Consider the following 22948-nt stretch of genomic DNA (forward strand, 5'->3'; position numbering starts at 1 on the left):
AGTAGAAGCTTTATAGATATCCATAAACAGTTGATCAACACGTTTTGTTATGTTATGTGTATTTTATACCATATTCTTTTTGAGACGGAGTTTCGCTCTTCTTGCCTAGGCTGGAGTGTCATGGCGCGATCTCAGCTCACCATAACCTCTGCCTCCCAGGTTCAAGCGATTCTCCTACCTCAGCCTCCCGAGTAGCTGGGATTACAGGTGGTCGCCACCAGACCTGGCTAATTTTTTTTTGCATTTTTAGTAGAGACAGGGTTTCTCCATGTTGGTCAGGCTGGTCTCCAACTCCTCACCTTAGGTGATCTGCCCGCCTCGGCCTCCCAAAGTGCTAGGATTACAGGTGTGAGCCACCACGCCTGGCCCATATTCTTAATCTAGAGAAAAGAAAATGTTATTTAAAAAAACATTAAAAAATCACAAGAAGGAGAAAATATATTTACTATTCATGAAATGGACATGGATCATTATAGAGATCTTCATCCTTGTCTTCATGTTGAGCAGGCTGAGGAGGAGCAGGAAAGAGGAGGGCTTGGCCTTGCTGTCTTAGGAAGGGTAAGGTGGGAGAGGAGAAGGAGGTGGAAGGGGAGGCAGGCACAGTTTTTCCAGTGTTAACACTGGAAAAAATACTGAAAAACACTGGAAAAAAAAAATCCATGTATAAGTGGACCTGCGCAGTTCCCATGTTGTTCAATGGTCAGCTGTACATGGCAGGATGTCTCTAGTGAGAAGAGGTCCTCAGATGCTGTGGAAAGGAATAAGAGGACTGAGTTGCATTTGTCGCTAAACCCTAGCAGGCAATGCCATCCTTTCCTGGCTGGGCCTTGATGGGAGCTTCTCTGAGTGCCTAATGTCTTTTTTTTTTTTTTTTTTTTTGAGATGGAGCATTGCTCTGTCACCCAGGCTGGAGTCCATGGTGTGAGTATGATTCTCCTGCTTCAGCTTCCCAAGTAGCTGGGGTTACAGGTGCCTGCCACCACACCCAGCTAATTTTTGTATTTTTAGTAGAGATGGGGTTTCCCCATGTTGGCCAGGCTGGTCTCGAATTCCTAAACTCAGGTGATCCACCTGCCTTGGCCTCCCAAAGTGCTGGGATTACAGGTGTGAGCCACTGCGTCCCACCAGTGCCTGATATCTTCTAGGGCTACACAGTTATTTGGGTTTAGCCAATCCCTTCACAGTGTGCCACATACCCACATGGCTATTACTACCTCTCCAATAACACCTCAGCTCTTACCCATAGCTTATTTTTTCTTCTCTTTATTCTCAGCTTTGTTTAGAATTGGAAATGTTTAACATTTCATTTTGAAGATTTCTTTTCATCTTCAGAAAACCAATTAATTTTTTGCATTTTTGACTTTTCTTGGCTACTTGGATATGTTCATTTGGAGAAAAAAAGTAGAGGAAAACTTTGGGGCCATTAAAGCTAACTTTCCTTGTTTTAGATTTCTTATACTTAAAAGAAAAAAATTTTTTTGAGGCATGAAGTGACCTGTGTACAAAATGAGGTGTTGCTTTAGCTTATATGATCTTACTGACACTTCTTAAAGAGACAAGATTTTATTTTATTTATTTATTATTTAAGTTCTAGGGTACATGTGCACAATGTGCAGGTTTGTTACATAGGTATACGTGTGCCATGTTGGTTTGCTGCACCCATCAACTCGTCATTTACATTAGGTATTTCTCCTAACGCTGTCCCTCCCCCAGCTCCCCACACCCCAAGACATTATCTCTTGAATCTTGGGAATCTTAGAAACAATGTAGCTGCAAAAATATTATTTGAAAACTGGAAACTACTATCCTGTATTATTCTAGATTTGTTTATTGAATTATTTACATTTAGCAGTAAATTTGTTGCTTGAATTGTAAGCTGTAAGAGGCACTTTGCCTTGGCTTGTTTCATGTAATCTTTCCATAGGGTTATGTAAATGTCATCACATACAAAATATTTCTGTTGTGAATGATGGAGAGATTTTTCAACTGCTACTGACACATGCCCTTTAATCTATCTTTTAAAAATAATTCAAGTTTTAGTCATTGGCTTGTTTTCATTCCCAGAAGTATTTTACCAAAAATGTCAGTGCAGCATAAAAATGTAGACATTACCATTGGGTTTGCTGCACAAATATTGTTACAAGTTAGTTTTTGTAAACATTTTTCTAATGGAAAATTACAAATAATTATAACCCTGTTGTTCTGAAGCAATTTTATTACTCAGCGCTGTGACCTCTTTAGGCCTTCAGTGATCTTCTGTCATCAAGGACAAGAATAAAACACATGCCATCTCCTGCAAAGTTGCATTTCATTATCCCTCTTGGATGGGTTAAGAGGTGGGGCAGATGCACGAGCAAGAGGGGAGAGTGTGAGGGTGACTTTCTGTTTGAGAATTTTTAGGAAAGAACCGACATGATTTATTGTTTAAAATTTTTGAGATAAAATTGATAGAATAAGCAGTGCTTTTGTGAAGGATGTGGTTGCATGAGCTACTTCAGAGGATTTCCATTAATGACTGTTAAGTCTCAGGAGTATCAGAAGGCTTGTCTATTGAGGTTGAGTTATTTTAATTGGGTTAATAGCATAGAGTTGATGTGCCTATTCTAATATCCTAGAATATTTGAAAGATGAACCCATTGCTTAAGATGAAATTGAGATTATCTTTATATTTTATTTTAAATATAGAGACGGGGTCTTGATATATTGCCCAGGCTGGTCTTGAACTCCTGGCCTCAGGTTATTCTCCCACCTTGGCTTCCCAAAGTGCTGGGATTACAGGCATTGAGCCATTGTGCCTGGCGTCTCTATTTTATTTATTTGTGTATCTCAGTCTCACTTGGTAACAAATAATTGAGATAGATGAAGCTAATGTTTAAAGATTCTATGACAGAATTGGCCTTTTCCCCTTTAATATTTATCTTTGGAGGCTAGAATTTAAAATCTAGTGGGGTCTTTAGAAATGACCTCATTTTACATTTTCATTTTTAAATGAAGAAATTTGAAGCATAGGATGTTATCTTGCCCAAGGCGAATGAGGAATTTAGTTACACTGCCATCCATTGGTTGTTAGCGGCCACTCCATGTCTCAAGGGGCAGATGGTTGATTATCAGACTTAGTTACAGACTTTAGGGCAAGCCTGAGGATAAAAATAATTTTCTCAGTAAAGAAGGTGTTATCACAGACAGGTCATCAGTATACTAAACATGTATGCAATTAAGCAAATAATGATTAATTTACACTTGTATTAGGTTGGTGCAAAAGTAATTGCAGTTTTTGCCATTAAAATAGCAAAAAGTGCAATTACTTTTGAACCAACATAATAGTTGTATTCAGTTTAGTGAATGAATTAGATACTCAAATTTAGAAGAAACCATTTCTTGTGTTGCTTATCTAAGTGTTCTTCGTGGATCCTGCTCTCCTTTTGGTCTTTTAATTATACTTTATTTTTTTTGGTTTGTCTTCACCATTAGACTGTACACATAAAGACAGGAAGCCTCTGTCTTGTCCATTGTTGTTTCCAGCACCCAATAACAGCACTGATTGTTGACTGACTCCTAGGTTTGTGTGGCTATGTGGAACACTTAGCATATTTTAAATATTGTAAGTTTGAATATTTTATTTTATTTTTTACAGTGAACAGAGTATCTGTCAGGCAAGAGCTGCTGTGATGGTTTATGATGATGCCAATAAGAAGTGGGTGCCAGCTGGTGGCTCAACTGGATTCAGCAGAGTTCATATCTATCACCATACAGGCAACAACACATTCAGAGTGGTGGGCAGGAAGATCCAGGACCATCAGGTAAGGCTTTACTACAATTCTTGTTAAAAATGATTTAGTATTACAAAAGGACTTGGCATATTCCGTAAAATAAAGTAGTTTTAAAACTGTAATCAAAATAGTCTCTCTCTGGGAAAAACTGAATATAAAATTGTCTCTCCACCCTTTCTACCTTTTATGAAGCCTGAACTTAAACGAAGATTTAGAACAAGTTGTACAAAAATAGAAATACAAGTTCTTTTATGATGAATTTTCATTAGATTTTCTGGCCTTCAATTAGTTTTTGAAATCTAAAGCAAATTAAGGACAAACAAACAAAACTCTACTTAAGTGGCAGATTGTATGTTTATGGAATTCATTTCCTGCCAAAGTTTGGGATATGGGGTTAGAGGAGGGAGTTGAAAGTATAGATAGTTTCAGAAAATACTGTTAAATTCACATGTGATAGAAAAATAGTAGGTATTGAGGTTGCTGGAATAGTTTGGCTTTTGCAGTTCATGTCTGGGGCGACAGCTAAGCTTTTACTAATTCCTCGCTCCGGATTTCTTAGAAAGTAGCTGGATTATCTGATTACTTGATTTCTTGGGCCTTAACAGATGAACAGCAGTAGATAGAGGAAAAGGCAGATAAGCTCTTACTAGCATTAACTATATACTAATAGTAAGAACTTTTATAAAGAGTAGATTTACAAAATACTTTGGGAAAAAATATTTACCAAAGATGTTGGAATCAACTGACTTTAAAAATCATCCTGCTACACATGCAGAAAGAATGTAACAAATTTTCTTCTTCGTTGCCCAGCTGAGCTCTTATGAAGAAAGGTAGGTTCCTAGGTTTCCCCTACATTGTGTGGTAGTGTGGTGTAAACAGATGCTGCATTAGCCCTAGGTTTTAGGATGGTGATTATGGATTGGTAAGATTTGTCATGTATGCATATAGGGGCTGTGGGCCTACGAGAGGTTGGGCTGTGAAACTGGTATTTTGGCAAAACAAACAAACAAACAAACAAAAACACACAAAAAACTAGCAATCTTAGAGGGGCTACACCCCGTAGAAAGAAGACAAGAGAAATCTTTCTATCAGCACAGGGAAGCAAAGGAGTTTGTTGCTTTCTTAGCTGGCTTAGAAGCTCCCCCGAGAAATGAGAAACTCCTTCACTTAAGCAACTTAAGCCAAGAAATTAGGAAACACTGGTTGTAGAGCACTGAAACTGTTGGGGCACGTGGTAAAAACAAATGTGGTGCCTGCGTGGAGATGAACTTTCACAGCTCTGAGTCAATCTGTGGAAAGAGCAATTCTCTGAATTTACCAGATTTATCCATTTATACAGACGGTTTCGGCCTGCCTCTCTTTCTGCCCTCTCTGGCTCCCTTCTGTCTGTCTCTCCCCTGTGCCCCGCCCTCTTCTTTTCCCTCCTTAGTCTTCCTGCCTTTTCCTCTAGGCTCCAGTTTCCTTGTTGTGTTGCACAGCCTTTTTCTGGTCTCCCAGGCTTTTTACCAAGAGCCCCCTTTGTCCCATTTGTAGTCCAGGTTCTGGGGAGCACTGTCTCATCTTTGTCTTTGTTCCAGCAGCGACTTAGTCCAGAGATAAATCAAATACACCCCAAGATGTTATTATGGGGGAAAAAAAAAGAAAACTGGACAATTAAAATTTTGTAGAAATTGTTGAACCTTCTTAATACAACATTCCAAACTAATAGCTGTAAAGAAACTACGTTTTTGGTAAATTTATTGAATTGGTTATTTGAAAGTACTGATGAACAATCCTACATTTAGAGAAACAAAAAAGAATATTTGAAGATAATCAGAAAGAAATTCTTTTTTTTTATTATTTGGGACAGAGTTTTGCTCTTGTCGCCCAGGGTGGAGTGCAATGGCGTGATCGCGGCTCACTGCAACCTCTGCTTCCCGGGTTCAAGTGATTCTCCTGCCTCAGCCTCCAGAGTAGCTGGGATTACAGGCATGTGCCACCATGCCTGGCTAATTTTGTATTTTTAGTAGAGATGGGGTTTCTCCATGTTGGTCAGGCTGGTTTCGAACTCCTGGCCTCAGGTGATCCACCTGCCTCAGCCTCCCAAAGTGTAAGGATTATAGGCGTGAGCCACCGCGCCAGGCTCGGAAAGAAATTTAAGCTAGGAAATTTGCATATGAAATACCAAAATTTTTATTTCTAGGAGAAGTAAACTATCCTATGACTCTTAGATTTTGGCAAATAGAATGTTTCTTAAAACATTTAAAAATTTAAAACTGTGCTTCTAAATTGTGACATTAAGAGGAAATTATTATGTATATTAAAAATATTTAGAAAATAAGAAAACACTGAGACCTGAGTGATATTACATATAGAAACCTGTAGGACATCTAAGCTGTCCTTAGATGGACAAGTCTTAATTGCATGTAGTAGGAAAAAAAGGGAAACTAAAAAATAATGAGCTTAACCCAAAGAAAGCAGAAGAAAATATTAAAAAGATATTAATTAAATGAAAATAAATAGTATTTGTTAATACAAAAGCTGCTTCATTGAAAAGATAAACTAGCTGGCGTGGTGGCTCACACCTGTAATCCCAGCTTTTTGGGACGCCAAGGCAGGAAGATTGCTTGCCCAAGAGTTCAAGACCAGCCTGGTCAACATAATGAGACTCTGTCTCTACAAAACTATTTTTTAAAACCCAAACAGGCCAGGCGTGGTGGTGCTTGTCTGTAATCCCAGCACTTTGGGAGGCCAAGGTGGGTGGATCACCTGAGGTCAGGAGTTCGCAACCAGCCTGACTAACATGGTGAAACCCCATCTCTACTAAAAAAAAAAAAAAATAGTCGGGCATGGTGGCGCATGCCTGTAATTCGAGCTACTTGGGAGGCTGAGGCAGGAGAATCGCTTGTACCTGGGAGCGGAGGTTGCGGTGAGCCGAGATTGCGCCATTGCACTCCACCCTGGGCAACAAGAGCGAAACGCCATCTCAAAAAAAAAACAAAAAACAAAAAACCCCAAACAACTAGCCAGGTGTGATGTGTGTGCCTGTAGTCCCAGCTACTCGAGAGGCTGAGGTGGAAGAATCACTTAAACCTGGAAGGTGGAGACTGTAGTGAGTGTGATTGTGCCACTGCACTCCAACCTGGGAGACAGAACAAGACCATGTCTCAAAAAAACAAACAAAAAAACCTTGCAGAATCAAACAAAAAAAAGGAACAGTACAAATAACCAATTTTAGGAATGAAAAAAAGAATACCACTATAGTTACTGAAGGAAATAAAATATTATAAAAAACTTTATGCCAGTAAGTGGGCCATTTTGTAGAAAAACGTAACTTTCTAAAACTGAAGAATAGGAAAACGTGATAGACCTACAATCATGAAATAAATCAATGGTAAATAATCTGCCCCCCAAATTTTAAAAAGCTGCAGGAGAGTACAGAGCATTTACAAATGAAATCTAAAATGTCATGATATTTTCTGTTTTATGCAACCATTGTAGAGAATGATATTTTATAAGGCTTGTATAATTTTGATATCCAAAACACAGAACACGTTTGGGAGAGGAGCCAGTCTTCAGTTATGAATATATACCTAGATATAATAGTCCTCAATAAGATATTAGCAGACCAAATGTAGTAATGAGTAAAAAACAAAACAAAAGCACTTCTTGATCAAATAGGGCTTATCATTGTTTGCCTTAGTAATATAAGGATGGTTAACATTAGATAACTTACTAATGTTATTTCCCAGGAGAAAACCTACAAAAGCAAGAGGTTCTGGAAAAAGCATTTGATAAAATTTGAATCAATACATAACAGTTCTCATCACATTAGGCATAAAATTAATCTTGTTAAGCTGATATGGGTGGATAATAGAAGCATACAGCAGGTATCTTACAGGATTGTACAGTGTCAAGAGCATTCCCGTTAAACTTGTGAATAAATTGAGCATTTCAGCTCTAATCACTTTCATTTAGTGATACAGAGGAGGTACTAGATAACCTAGCCATACAAAGTTTAAGAAATAGAAGCAGTAAGAATTGATAAGAAAGAAACAGCTGGTTACTCACCAATGATGTAATTGTCTGCATAAAAATCTCCCAGGAGTATCTGCAGATAAACTATTAGAACTAACAAGATTTTCAGTGAGGTTGCTGGTTACGTGATCAGTATATAAAAGCCACTCGCATTTTTGTATAAGCAATAAACGATTAGAAAATATAATTTTATTAATATAATGATACTTAAGGAAACACCATCCCTAAGAATAAATCTAATAAATAATTGGTTTTCTGTCTTTCATTCTTGCATTTCGGGTTTTTTTTTTTTTTTGACACAGAGTTTTGCTCTGTTGCCCAGGCTGGAATGCAGTGGTGTGACCATAGCTCACTGCAGCCTTGACCTCCTGGGCTCAAGTGATCCTTCTGCCTCAGTCTCCTGAGTAGCTGAGATTATAGGCATGAGCCACTGTGGCTGGCCATCATTCTTACATATCTTAATGGTTATCAGTCTGTTCTAAGTGGGCACATGTTGTTATAATTTACTAAATATCTAAACTTTCTATAGTAAGAGCTGTTAAAACCACCCACCATTTACTTACAAAATTGAATATGTACAATTATATAAATGTGTTATATAAAAAAATACTTCATTTTCCAGCCTAACATTTATTAAGTACTTATGGGTACTATGCTTGGGTGTGTTTTTTTTTTTTTTTTTTTTTTTTTGAGACGCAGTCTCGCTCTGTCGCCCAGGCTGGAGTGCAGTGGCTCGATTTCAGCTCACTGCAAGCTCTGCCTTCCGGGTTCATGCCATTCTCCTGCCTCAGCCTCCTGAGCAGCTGGGACTACAGGTGCCTGTCACCACGCCCGGTTAATTTTTTGTATTTTTAGTAGAGATGGGGTTTCACCATGTTAGCCAGGATGGTCTCGATCTCCTGACCTCGTGATCTGCCTGCCTCAGCCTCCCAAAGTGCTGGGATTACAGGCGTGAGCCACTGCGCCCCGCCTGTGCTTGGGTTTTATATAGAATATCGTTCCTGACCTTGAATCAAAGATGCAGTAAAGAATGGGAATGTTGGCTGGGTGCAGTGGCTCACGCCTTTAATCCCAGTACTTTGGGAGGCCGAGGTGAGTGGATCACAAGCTCAGGAGTTTGAGAAGAGCCTGACTACCATGGTGAAACCCAGTCTCTACTAAAAATACAAAAATTAGCTAGACGTAGTGGCGCGCGCCTGTAATCCCAGCTACTCAGGAGGCTGAGGCAGGATGGAGATGTTAAGCACATAAGCAAAGAACCACAGTTAAATGTTTCAGTTGTGATAAGTGTAAAATAGAGCACAGTGAGGGCATAAAAGCATCATCAGTTTGTTGAGAAGATAGGAGAAAGGGTCATGTATGACCTCATAGACAGGATAAGATAGTGAGCCAGGTCACAAGGAACTGTGGGTGTTTACTGCACTGTTTACTCTGTTATGGTCAGGCTAAAAATGTATAGGCATGTGTGAGATGGAACGTCACCACCAGTCTAGACTCAAGCTCACTGGATCTGAAGCACAGAATTTAGGATTATGATGTAGTCCAAACCTGACAGCATGCTCAGTGGACATCCAATAAGTAGTTATTAAGTGAAAATACTAATTTTATTTTATTTTATTTTATTTTAAGACGGAATCTCACTCTGTCGCCAGGCTGGAGTGCAGTGGCGCCATCTCAACTCACTGCAACCTTCAACTCCCTGGTTCAAGTGATTCTCCTGCCTCAGCCTCCCAAGCAGCTGGGATTACAGGCACATGCCACCACACCTGGCTAATTTTTACATTTTTAGTAGAGACAGGGTTTCACCATGTTGGCCAGGTTGATTTCGATCTCCTGACCTCATGATCTGCTTGCCTTCGCCTCCCAAAGTGCTGGGATTACAGGCGTAAGCCACTGCGCCCAGCCTGAAAATATTTAATTTTAATACTTTTAAAGATTATTTGCAGTACTGTCTATCCTCAATGGTTAGATGAGTGAAAGAATTAATTCAGATTAAAAAAATTTGTTTTTGTTTTTGAGACGGAGTCTCACTGTCGCCAGGCTGGCGTGCAGTGGTGCGATCTCTGCTCACTGCAGCCTGACTTCCCTGGTTCAAGCTATTCTCCTGCCTCAGCCTCCCGAGTAGCAGGGATTACAGGCACGCACCACCAAGCCCAGCTAATTTTTGTATTTTCAGTAGAGACAGGGTTTCACCACATTGGCCAGGATGGTCTCAATCTCCTGACATCGTGATCTGCCCGCCTTGGCCTCCCAAAGTGCTGGGATTACAGGCATGAGCCACTGTGCCCAACCCCAGATTTCAAATTTTTATATTGGAAAAAGGAAACAGTAGTTTATGTAATTTTGATCCTAGTTATATTTTCCACAACTTTTTCTAGCATTCTGTTATGAACAATTGAAAAAGTAAATGTAACACATCTTTTCTCTTGTTTGCCATTTTAAGCTGTTTGCCAAGCAGGGATATTGATTTGCCTTAAAATGGGTCTTCTAATTTTCTGATAATGTTAAAATTTAATAGCTTTGGGTTTCTAGTGTCTTCTAAGGAATTGTGACACCCCCACCCCAATATTTATAAAAACCACACCAGGAGGGTGGGCACAGTGGCTTGTGCCTATAGTCCCAGCTATTTGGGAGGCTGAGGCAGGATAACTGCCTAGGGCCAGGAGTTCAAGACTGTCGTGTCCCATGATTGTGCCTGTGAATAGCCACTGCACTCCAGCCTTATGGTAAAATGTGCATAACATTTAATCTTTTTTTTTTTTTTTTTTTTTGAGACAGAGTCTCACTCTGTCACCCAGGCTGCAGTGCACTGGCATGATCTCGGCTCACTGCACCCTTAGCCTCCCGGGTTCAAGTGATTCTCCTGCCTCAGTCTCCCAAGTAGCTGGATTACAGGCATGTGCCACCACGCCTGGCTAATTTTTGTATTTTTAGTAGAGACAGGGTTTTGCCATGTTGGCCAGGCTGGTCTCGAACTCCTGACCTCAAGTGATCCACCTGCCTCAGCCTCCCAAAGTGCTGGAATTACCATGAGCTACCTCCAGCCTTGTGGGGCACAGGAAGCCCTTGTCTCAGGAAAAAAAAAAAAAAAAAAGTTCAGATTTGCCTAGGTTCTAGTAAACAGAGTGCTACCCATCCCAAATTGAGGAAGTCCCAATGGGGATGTCCTGGTAGTGTGGGAAGGCTGGCTATGGTGCTGCTGAACAGCCACTTTGACTCGGTGTCTCCTTTGGCCAAGTTACAGAGCAGACTTTCTGGGCTAGTCCTGCTTCCCCACTTTGGCTGTTCTCAGGGATATTTCTCCCTTCTGGCACTCCCAATGCTTCCCATGGTTTGAGATGACAGATGGGTCTTTTGCCATGAACCCAGGATGGTGGAGAAGTTTGTTGTTTACCTTGATCTCACTTTTTCCAGTGTAGAAGGCATGAGTTGGGGGAGATTTTCTGCGTGCTTGGTGCCAACAGGCTGTGGGGGAGGGCCATTGTGGATATGGAGGTCTGATTCTCTTACTGTCTGCTGAGAGCTTTTTTATTTCTCTGTGTCTCCAGGAACTGTCTCCTACTCCTATTTGAGTTGTGGGATATTGCTGGTGCTGTATACTTGATTTTGTTTTGTTGGGGTGCAGGGAGAGTAGGGAACTATTAGGTTGGTGCAAAAGTAATGGTGGTTTTTGCCATAGCTTGCTTCTGCGCTGCCATTTTGGAACCAGATATTTCACAGTTCCTCTTGTTCTGGTTACAAATTTATGAGTCACAGCAGGAGACTTTAACTTACTTCTGTTAGTAACTGATGGAACAGGCAGTCAGAAAAAAAGGTCTGTAAGAATGTATAGAAGGTTTGAACAATACAATTACCTCCCTAGCCTAATTGACATATATACCACGTACCTTTGAAATGTATGTCACAATTTCAAAATTGTATATATGCTTGGCCCTAAAGAAAGTGTCAACAAATTTCAAAGGATTAAAATCATACAAAGTGTATGGTCACAGCAGAATTAATCTAGAAATAAGATAATAGAGAATCCCATAGGTGTAGGTGTTAAGAAATACCTTTCTGAATAGTCCATGAGTACGAGAAGAAATCACGATGAAATAAGAAAAATTGGTTGAGCTGAATAATGATCAACATGCCACATATTAACACCAATAGAATGCAACTAAACTTGTGATTAAAGTGAAATTTAGAGGCTAAAATGTTTATCTTGAAAAAGAAGTATTGTTGACTTTTCAGCCAGAACTCAGGATGCATCTCAAGAAATTAAATAATAGGCCATTAAAGCCATATAGAATATTAATAGAAAGAGGGTAACAATAAAGATAAGAGCAGAAACAGGCCAGGCACAGTGGCTTACGCCTGTAATCCCAGCACTTTGGGAGGCCGAGGTGGGCAGATCACGAGGTCAGGAGATCAAGACCATCCTGGCTAACACGGTGAAACTCTGTCTCTACTAAAAATACAAAAAATTAGCCGGGTGTGTTGGCGGGCGCCTGTAGTCCCAGCTACTCGGGAGGCTGAGGCAGGAGAATGGCGTGAACCTGGGAGGCAGAGCTTGCAGTGAGCCGAGATCATGCCACTGCACTCCAGCCTGGGCGACAGAGCGAGACTCCATCTCAAAAAAAAAAAAAAAAAAAAAAAGGGCAGAAATTAATGCAGTAGAAAGCAAACACACTAAGGAGGAGAGGTTTGTCTCTAAAGTCCTTGTGAGGGACAGCTCTTGAAAAAAAAAAAAAAAAGAATGGTTTAACCATTATGAAGAAAGAAGGGACATCACTGTGAATCTTACAGACATTTAAGTGATTAAGGAGATATTTTGAGCTACTTTATTTTAGTAATTTTGAAAATGCAGATGTAGAAATTCCTACGAAAACACTTTAAAGAAATTAAGACTATCATTAAAAGAAGTAAAAGGAAGAAAACTTTGTTTAGCTGGCTCTACTGGTGGTGTCCTTTTCAACCAAACCTTTAAAGAACACCAGTATTACGTACTTTTTTCCAGAGAATACAAAAAGAGGATGCCTATCTTTTTGTCAACTCCACAGTGCCAATTCATTTTAAGTCCAGCGTTACTTTGGTATCAAAACCTGGTATGAATACAATAGAGAGGAAATTACAGGTTAATCTCACTCATAAAAGTACATGTAAAAATTTCGAACAGAGCAATATCAAACAAAAATCTAGAGATTTATAAAAATTGATATATGAGGACCAAGATTGTTTATCCTAGGAATGTAAGGTTGGTTTAATACTAGAAAATCATCAGTGTAACTTACTGCATAAAAACAGAAAAACCAGTCACCTCAAGAGATGTTGGGGAGGACTTGATAAAATGCAGTATTCAATCATGATGGAAACCCTTAGCTGTCAAGTAATAGGGTTTTTCCCCAGATAAAAGATATCAATAAAATTATTACATGAAAGGTCATTATTTATTTATATATTTATTTATTTTTTGAGACAGAGTGTCACTCTGTTGCCCAGGCTGGAGTGCAGTGGCAGAGTCTCAGCTCACTGCAACCTCTGCTTCCTGGGTTCAAGTGATTCTTCTGCCTCAGCCTCCCAAGTAGCTGGGATTACAGGCACATGCCACCACGCCTGGCTAAGTTTTGTATTTTTAGTAGAGACGGGGTTTCACCATGTTGGCCAGGCTGGTCTTGAACTCCCGACGTCAAGTGATCCACCTGCCTTGGCCTCCCAAAGTGCTGGAATTACAGGCATGATCCACCTGCCTGGTGTGAAAGATCATACTTTTAACGGTTTAATTGAGAAAGCTTTCCTTCTAAAATCAGAAAATAAAGATATTTGTTATGAACACTTTTTTTCAGTATTGTATTGTTATTTCTAGCCAGTGTATGAAGATAAATACGTTGTGAACGGATTGGAAAGGAAGAAATAAAGCTGTCCATTGCCGATCACATGATTGTGTATTTAGAGGAAAAAACCTTAATGTAAATTATTAGGAATATTAGAAGATTCTAATACTTAGAACTCGATTAATAATAGAAAATAATAAATCTAATGAAAGATCCTCAAGACCCCTATAAAGATACTTAAGAGCCTCCTCAGATTGATATGTTAGCTTTCATGCAACCTCAAAGTCCCCAAAATTTCTTTGGTAGAAACTGATAATCAGAATGTAAAACTAGCTGCACACAAAGGACTGAGAAGAGCCAAAGCAATTTTGAAGAATGATACAGGAAGACACACTCTAATGGTCATCTAGATTTCGTATAAAGCTACAACAGTTAAGACATTGTAGAGTTGGCAAAAAGGCATATTGATCTGTAGGTGAAAATAGAGCCTTATAGACACTTGATTTATGTGCTGCAGGCAAACCTGCAGCACAGTGATAGTGCTGGATCATTTGGACAGCCATATTGAAACAAATAGCAAACTTGATCCCTACCTCACACCATAGGCACAGATCAATTCCAGTTGGATTGGGGATAGAAATATGAAAGGTAAAATAATAAAGCTTCTACAAGATAATATGGGACAATATTTTCATGACCTTGTGATTGAGAAACATTTGTTAAACAGGGCACTAAAGCAGTAACTATAAAGGAAAAGATTGCTGATTTGAACAGAATCAAAGTGAAGAACTTACATCCATCAAGACACCGTTAAGAGTGAAAAGGCGATTCATAGAATGGCATAAGATATATGCATCACAGATAACCAACAATGATATCATATCTAGAATATATAAAGGGCTTAGAAATCAAAGAAGAAAAAAGTTGACAACTCAGGAGAAAAATGGACAAGAGACTTAATTCAAGCAGATATTCACAAAAAGAGACATCTAGATACCTAATAAAAATCAGGGAAATGCAAACTAAAACTGCAGTGATAAAGCATTCATACCCACCAGAATTGCTAAAATAAAGACTGACAGTACCAGTCGTAATGTTGCATAGTATGTAGAAGTAGCACAAGCTCTTGTATACTCTTGTGGAAGTGTAAATTACTAGAACCAATTTGGAAAGCTACTTGGAATTTTCTACTAGAGCTGAACATACACATGTCCTGTGATATTTCCACTCCTGGGTATATGCCCAACAAAAATGAATGCTTGTTTGTACCAAAAGACATGCAGTAGAAAGTTCATAACATCGCAATTTTTAATAGCCCAAACTGCAAATAATCCAATTGTTCATTAATGGGAGAATGGTTAAATAAATATGATTTATACAAACGACTACCATAGAGCAGTGAAAATGAACAAACCACAGCTGCATGCAACAAGTGGATGGCTCTTACAATTTTGAGGATAAGAGAGCAGATACGTTTAATACATGTTGTATAACTCCATTTATATAAAATCCAAAAACCTACAAAACTCGATTAATAATAGGAAATAAATCTAATGAAAGATACTTAAGACCCCTATATAGATACTCAAGACCCTCCTCAGAATGATATGTTAGTTTTTGGATTTCATATAAATGTAGTAATTTATGATGTTAGAAGTGTGGCTAGTACCTTTTGGGAGGTGGGAGGAATTAAGAAGAGGGGCTTCTGGTGTTGCTGTTTGATTTCTTAATCAGGGTACTGACTTCATGTGAACATTCACAGAGATAGACTCTTAGGTTGTGTATACTTTTTTGTATTTGTAAAACTTCAGCAAACAAGTTAAAATATATTTAATGAGGAAAATTTTTTTTTGTTTTGCTGATTTTTTTTTTTTTTTTTTTTTTTTTGAGACAGAGTCTCGCTCTATCGCCCAGGCTGGAGTGCAGTGGTGTGATCTTGGCTCCCTGCTAACTCCGTCTCCTGGATTCACGCCATTTTCTTGCCTCAGCCTCCCGAGTAGCTGGACTACAGGCACCCGCCACCGCGCCTGGCTAATTTTTTGTATTTTTAGTAGAGATGGGGTTTCACCGTGTTAGCCAGGATGGTCTCGATCTCCTGACCTCATGATCTGCCTGCCTCGAGCCCTCCCAAAGTGCTGGGATTACAGGCGTGAGCCACCGTGCCCGGCTGATTTACTGTTTTATGGCAGACCTTTGTAATCAGCGAAAAGCTTAACTTCTATCAGACTGATATTTGTGTAGATTTTACCCAGATAATTGTTTAAGCAATTTTTGCCAAGGTCTGTTAGGAACACATTTGAATGAATATATACAATCAGCATTTGTTGACATCCTTGATTTTGCCAATTATTGGTTTGACTTTATAAAGAATTATTATTTTTTAGGTCGTGATAAACTGTGCCATTCCTAAAGGGTTGAAGTACAATCAAGCTACACAGACCTTCCACCAGTGGCGAGATGCTAGACAGGTGTATGGTCTCAACTTTGGCAGCAAAGAGGATGCCAATGTCTTCGCAAGTGCCATGATGCATGCCTTAGAAGTGTTAAATTCACAGGAAACAGGTAAGGTGCCCATGGTTTACTTGTATTTTCTTTCTTTTTCCAGAGACAAAGCAAAACTGAAGATTTACTTGTATTCTTGAACTGAAGTGCCATGTATATGTTAAAACAAATGTTTGTTAACTTTTAGATCTTGTATATATTTGAAGTAGTTCTTGAATTTTTATTTTCTATAGAAATGTGAACTTTTTATTGATGATAAATGTATAATCTAGAAAGATAATCCTGTGAGTTTAGTTCTCTTTAATTCTGTAACCCTTTTATTTGAAGTATTTAGATGTGTTTCATCCTGCTTTAGAAACACTTTCGTTGCAAGTACATGAAGCCCAGAGAATATGCAGTGGATAGGAATTATGCTTATTTATCATCTTTGTGTAAAGAAACACATGTTTTCTGAAAGACATTTTTCAAACCATGGACTTGAAGTAGGACTGGGTCTCCTTCCCAGTAGGTAAAAATGTGATTCTCGGTTTTTTAAAGATTTTAGGAGTGCCCTCAGGTGGTATCAGTCATGAATTGCATCTCCTCTGATAGTGCATATTGGTTAGAAATATATATAGAAATCACTTTTTAAAAAAATCTCAATTTTTAAAAACTGTATATATGTCAAGGATAAGCTTAGTTTTGTCTTGGTTTAAAAAATAGAAAAATGTACCAGTGTGTGGTTATTTCTTTGAAGAGATAGATTTTATAATCAGGAAATAATTGTTATACATGAAAACACAAATATGATTACTCTTGCCTATATTGTATATTTAGTAATGATTTTAATGATATAAATGTACTGTAAACAATATATATTTTAAGAGGAAAGAGTTTCAGTCAGATGAAAATTTGATACTTTGTTGAAAGTGTAGAATATCAAAATCTGTTCAAAATCTGTTATAAATACATTAAACAATGTATATGTTGCCTTATACTAAAAAGGGTTGAAGCATCTAGCTCGTGTGTTAGTCTGTCAAATACTAATTTCAGAGCAAGAAGACATTTTGGGATCTTGCAGAAACTTAAAGTTGTTATGCCTTTAGATGTTTTGTATCAGATCTTCTTTTGAGGAAATTAATATCAATACATAACTTATACATAGGTTGCATATTTTGTCTAGTTTGAGAAAATAAACCACTAGAACTTGGCCTGGTGTGTCTCTAAGTCCAGAAAATAGCATAGGAAAGTCTGTATAGTCTTGTATGTAGGTCATTTCTCTAAGTCTCTGTACTTCTCTCCTAGGTGTCAGTATTTTATTGGCATGCTATCATAGGTATAGAATTGCTTTTCATTTACTGTGGGAAGAAGCTAGAATTGTGATTCTTTTTTTTTTTTTTCTTAATATCTTGTTGGATAGGTCAGTTATGTGATAAATAATTAAGGTATCAAAGTTTGGAGAGTAGACATTTGACTATCCCGTGTTTTAGAACAAACTAGCATTATTTTTATTTCTAAACTTTCAAAAGTGTATCCATTGCTATTAGAAACTAAATGTTACTGATATTAGGAACTTATATTGGGAACTAAATGTTCCTTTTTAAAAAGTAGTTAAAATTATTATTCCTCTTGTCATTGACTTTTGATTTTTAGTTTTTAGCCAAATGGAAAGGATTGTTTCTCTCAATGAGTAGTCATATGGTTTGATTTCAAAATGCAAATGCTAATTAATGGGTTTTTTTTTTTCTGATTTATTTATTTATTTATTTATTTTTTGAGACGGAGCCTAGCTCTGTTGCCCAGGCTGGAGTGCAGCGACGCGATCTTGGCTCACTGCAACCTCTGCCTCCCGGGTTCGAGTGATTCTCCCTCCTTAGCCTCCCAAGTAGCTGGGATTGCCGGTGCTCACCACCACGCCCAGCTAATTTTTGTATTTTTAATAGAGATGGCGTTTCACCATATTGGCCAGGCTGGTCTCAAACTTCTGACCTCAAGTGATCTGCCCACCTCGGCCTCCCAAAGTGCTGGGATTACAGGCATGAGCCACCGTGCACAGCCTTTTTTTAAATCTTGATCTTTTCAAATTAATGAATCTTAATGTGGAGAGACTCAATTACATTCTCTATTGTAAGGTAATAAGCATTAAGAAACAATGTTCCACATTATAGAAAGTTTGGCAAATAGGAAAATCGGCCATCATTTTACAAGCTACACAAGCATTTTAGTGTGGGAAAAAGGCTTCTTGTTAGATGATTTTGATACTTTATTCTCAGTCACAATCGCAACCACTCATACTAGGGGCTGAGGAAAGAGAGATAATGGTGGAAGAAATGAGTCCATCACAGCTGCCTCCTGGTATTGTGGATCAGTCACTGGCAAGGAAGCTTTTAGTTCTGTAGTTTTTCATGATGGAAAAAAAACCATATAGAATGGCTAAGTTCTAAATAGTCTGATTTACTTAGAAAATGACTGTTTTCATAAATTACTGTAGTTAAGTACTATTTCTTATTTTTGATGGCCTTAATTAGTGTGGAAGTAGAAGCATGGGAGAGAGTAAGATGTTAAGAATCAGGGCCGGGCACGGTGGCTCACGCCTGTAATCCCAGCACTTTGGGAGGCTGAGGCGGGTGGATCACGAGGTCAGGAGATTGAGACCATCCTGGCTAACATGGTGAAACCCCATCTCTACTAAAAAATACAAAAAAATTAGCCGGGCGTGGTGGCGGGCACCTGTAGTCCCTGCTACTCAGGAGGCTGAGGCAGGAGAATGGTGTGAACCCGGGAGACGGAGCTTGCAGTGAGCTGAGATCGTGCCACTGCTCTCCAGCCTGGGCGACTGAGCAAGGCTCTGTCTCAAAAAAAAAAAAAAAAAAAGAATCAGGAGTGTTCTTGGGAATAGATATAATTTCTTACGCAGATTCTCCAGTGTAGAAAAGGTATGTACCCTACCCCAACATTATATGGGCCACCTCCCCTTTATCTAAACAAACATACCCAATAATGTCACCTCTCAGTTTGATCATACCCTGCCAAAAATCTTTGCTTTGGATTCACAGCCAATTGGCTGCTGAAATCATCTACTGTCTTTCTTCCAAAACCAAGTTGAAAAAGCTTAACTTACATCTCCCTTCCCTTTACAAACTGTAGCCTGATAAAACTGATGAGAAGCAGAACAAACTTATTGATAAAGCAACTACAAATATTAGTCTTGCCTGTTTCTTAATGTTTTACCACTTGTTAAAACATTTTTCCATATTAAACATTTCTGTTTGTATTTTTATTTATTAGGTGCTAATATCAATATTATCCACTGTTGTCATCGGCTAATCCTTCTCAGTGATTTTCAGACTTTAAAAAGTTATGGACATTTTTGTGCAAATGAGATCTTTGGTAGTTCAGTGTATAAATGGACAAAAAATATGGAGCTTCTCTGATTGATGTAGGGTTCCGGATCTGCAACCACTGAGATGCCTCCATGGTTCTCTAGAACTGAATTTGAAAATTACTAGCTCACGTTTTGTGCTAAAACCAATAATCACATAATTTTCCTTTCCTCTTCTCCCGTGTCCCCTAAGTCCTCAAATTTTTTAAATTTATAAAAAACAGCTTTCTGGGGGGCTAGTCATACCAACTTTTACAAGGTGCTCTGTGTGTTTGTGTGATATTTCCTTTTTTTAATGAAAATGGTGGGTGGCAGAAATGTTTTCCTTTATTTTGTTTTTAACTTGGTATGCAATTATCTAATATACTGGAAAGTACAGAAGGTGCTAAATACAGTGAGTTATATTTGGAAGTTAAAAAAACACAAATCACATGTTCTAACATTTTTGAAAAAGAGCTGAATTAGTGCTCTTCCTTTTATACCAAATGCTACAGTGTATTTTTTCCTTTCTCCATGGAAATGGATTCAATTTTAAATGGGTGTATTACCTAAAGTGATATTTTTGATTTCTCTATTATTTATCCAGTACATTTATAGATTTTTATAGGTAATAGTTATGGATTATATAAACTACAAAGTTAATTTTTGTGATAATTGGTGGAGGCAAATTTGCCCAACTGTTTTATTTTTTAAAAAGGTTTAAATCATTTGAAAATAGGAAATAATTTTTAAATCCAAAAAAAAGAAAATTATATGCATAACCAGTAAGATTATCCCACTGCTTTTGTTCTCAGCCAAGATGAAGCATGCCTTTTCAAAAAGAACACCCCAAAATAAGTATTTTACCATTATCTAAAAGACTACTTTTGCTGGGTTTTATTTTTTAATCTATTGAACATGAGAACATGGTCAAAAGTCATACCTTCCTTATGGTTGAAATTTTCTAGAGGTTTTATAATATTGAGATTTCATTTTTTAATGATAATTTGGCCTGACATACCTTCCAGTATGTACATTTGTATGAGTTTTATCACAGCATTTAAAAATCTCTTTATGTTTGGAATTAATAGGATTTAAAAAATCTCAGTAGTTTCTAGAAATACTTTATAGTGACAGTTTTGTTTTTTAGTCTTCCAGATTGTTGATATTAATGCAAACAATATTAAGCTTATATCACACAAATATTTTCAGTAAAGCGTATTTTTTATAAACTGTGTTAGGCACTGGGAATAATACAAAAATGATAAATAAAGCCTGTCCCTTGCCTGATGTCACAGTCGGGCTACAGCTGCCAGAAACAAGGCCAGCAAAATTAGGATACAGCTTGCGAATGTAGTGTGAAGAAAGGCCTTCGGAATACCAAAGAAAATTCTAGGGTCAGGGAAAGCTTTGAAGAGAAGGTGATGTTTCAGCTATGTTTGAAGAATGGGGAGGGCTCATCAGTGATAGAACATTCTAGATAGGTTTGGAAGCATGAGAGCATGGAGCAATTGGGAAATAACAAATATGCCATGATGTGGCTTGGACATGAGAATTTATGTGGTGGGGGTCAGGAGCAGGGCATCCCAAGAGATAAGGTTGGGAAGGGCCTAGTGCTGACGAGTGTGCATGTTATCATGGAGGTGGTGAAGAGTCATTGAAGGATGCTAAATAAAGGATTGATATGATCAAGTTTGTGCTTTAGGACAAGTGTGGTGAGCATGCAAGTTTACAAGCATGAAGATCAATTCAGGACACTGTTGTAATAATACCGGTGAGAAAGATGAGGCCTGAACTGACAAAGTAGAGAGAGGAGAGGAGCAGAATGAAGAGGAGGTGACCAGCTTTCATTTAGTGCTGGCTATACCTGCCATGGCAGTGTTCTAGCTTTCTACCTTTGTCCTCACATAGAAATTAAAGCCATTCTGAGGCAGGAATAATGATCTATTTATTGGTCACCTTCTGTGTGCTTGGTCTTAATCTGGCGTATACATAACCAGTCATCTTTATAACAACCCTACAAGGTTGGTGGTATTATCCTTGTTTTAGAAATGAGATTGGCACTTACAGAAGGTCACTACTGTAGTGATGCGAGGACCCACAGCTAGACAGTGGCATTAGTGGCTTTTGTACCGAGGTCTTAGAACTCAACCTCTTTTCTCTTTGTCAGTAAGATGTAATGGGCAGGCCGGGAAGGAGAGAACAGTGTTTTAAAATGATGACCAGGTGTGTCAGTTTGGGCCCTCGGTAAAGATGGTCCTGTTAACCAGAGACAGAGTGAAAGAGGGTGGAAGAGGAAATACTGTGCTGTAGATAACACATTTGGTTCTGGATATACTGCATTTGCGGTTATTAATGCTTTCATGAAATCTTAAAAATTTGGACCTGAAAAGAATCCCAAAGATAACCCTGGACAAAGTTTTTTAGTTTAGCTTTCCGAAACAACTAATCTTATTGGAGAATTAACATTTTGAACCCTATAAAACCTATCTGTTTGGCCAGGTGCGGTGGCACACACCTGTAATCCCAGCACTTAGGGAGGCCGAGGCGGGTGCATCACTTGAGACCAGGAGTTCGAGACCAGCCTGGCTGATATGGTGAAACCCCATCTCTACTAAAAACACAAAAATTAGCTGGGCGTGGTGGCGGGCACCTGTAGTCTCAATTACTTGGGAGGCCGATGCAGGAGAATTGCTTGAACCCGGGAGGCGGAGGTTGCAGTGAGCTGAGATCGTGCCACTGCACTCCAGCCTGGGTGACAAGAGTAAAAACTCTGCCTCAAAAAAAAAAAAAAAAAAAAAAATCTGTTCACTAAGTATTAAGTGAGTAACAGGTTTGGGGATTGGGTAGGTGGGGACAGTCTTTTCGTAGGTCTGCCTGCTCTACTTTCTTCTCATACTTACCTCTCACAGTCCTCCCTTTTGTGAATCACAGTAATGTGAGGTTAATATGTCTGTTGTCACTCCCAATTTCCAATTAGAAAGGTTGACATGGAGAGCTGGGATTTCCCCAGGCTGTCCATACCTAGAAAGGGAGGCACAAAGGGGATTGGGTTTTCGAGCCTTCAGGCCATTTATTTTTACTGCGTTTGTCGGGCCTTCAGTTCAAGATCTTCAAAGCATTTTTAAAAACGCCTTTGAGGGAAGTCAGTTTAGAGTGAGAAATTAGGAAAGCGAAAATTTGAATTTACTTTTAGTTTTGTGTTTTTAAGTAAAATGTTAAGGTCTTTATTGTGATTTAGTAGAAAGAACTTGAGTTTAGAGTCAAAAGACTCTAGTTCTGTCTCTCCCTCTGGTGCTTTCTCTAAAGCTATTTCCTAATTTATAAAATGTGAGTCATGAGAATATTTATGTCAGGATATCATGGGAATTAAACAAGGCAAAGGCATAGTATTAAACTAGAAAATGTTATTTTGAATGCTAATGTCCAAAAAAAAAAAAAAAAGAAAATGAAAATTCTATGTGGATTAACTTAGAGGAAAAAAAAAAAAGTAGGCTTTCAAATTT

The 22948-nt window shown here is 38.5% G+C and overlaps 1 protein-coding gene across 13 annotated transcripts in view; it reads left to right on the plus strand.

The window, feature by feature from the left end:
* ENAH (ENAH actin regulator) overlaps nucleotides 1-22948 on the plus strand; it is a 160089-nt gene that overhangs the window by 75832 nt on the left and 61309 nt on the right. For all 13 annotated transcript variants that reach the window (XM_057301251.2, XM_055107531.2, XM_055107544.2 and 10 more), the window contains 2 exons: nucleotides 3635-3800; nucleotides 15985-16162. In XM_057301251.2, coding sequence (XP_057157234.1) covers nucleotides 3635-3800; nucleotides 15985-16162 — 344 coding nt within the window. The remainder of the gene's footprint in view (nucleotides 1-3634; nucleotides 3801-15984; nucleotides 16163-22948) is intronic.

This window comes from Pan paniscus, chromosome 1, assembly GCF_029289425.2.
Source record: "Pan paniscus chromosome 1, NHGRI_mPanPan1-v2.0_pri, whole genome shotgun sequence".
Classification (NCBI taxonomy): Eukaryota; Metazoa; Chordata; class Mammalia; order Primates; family Hominidae; genus Pan; species Pan paniscus.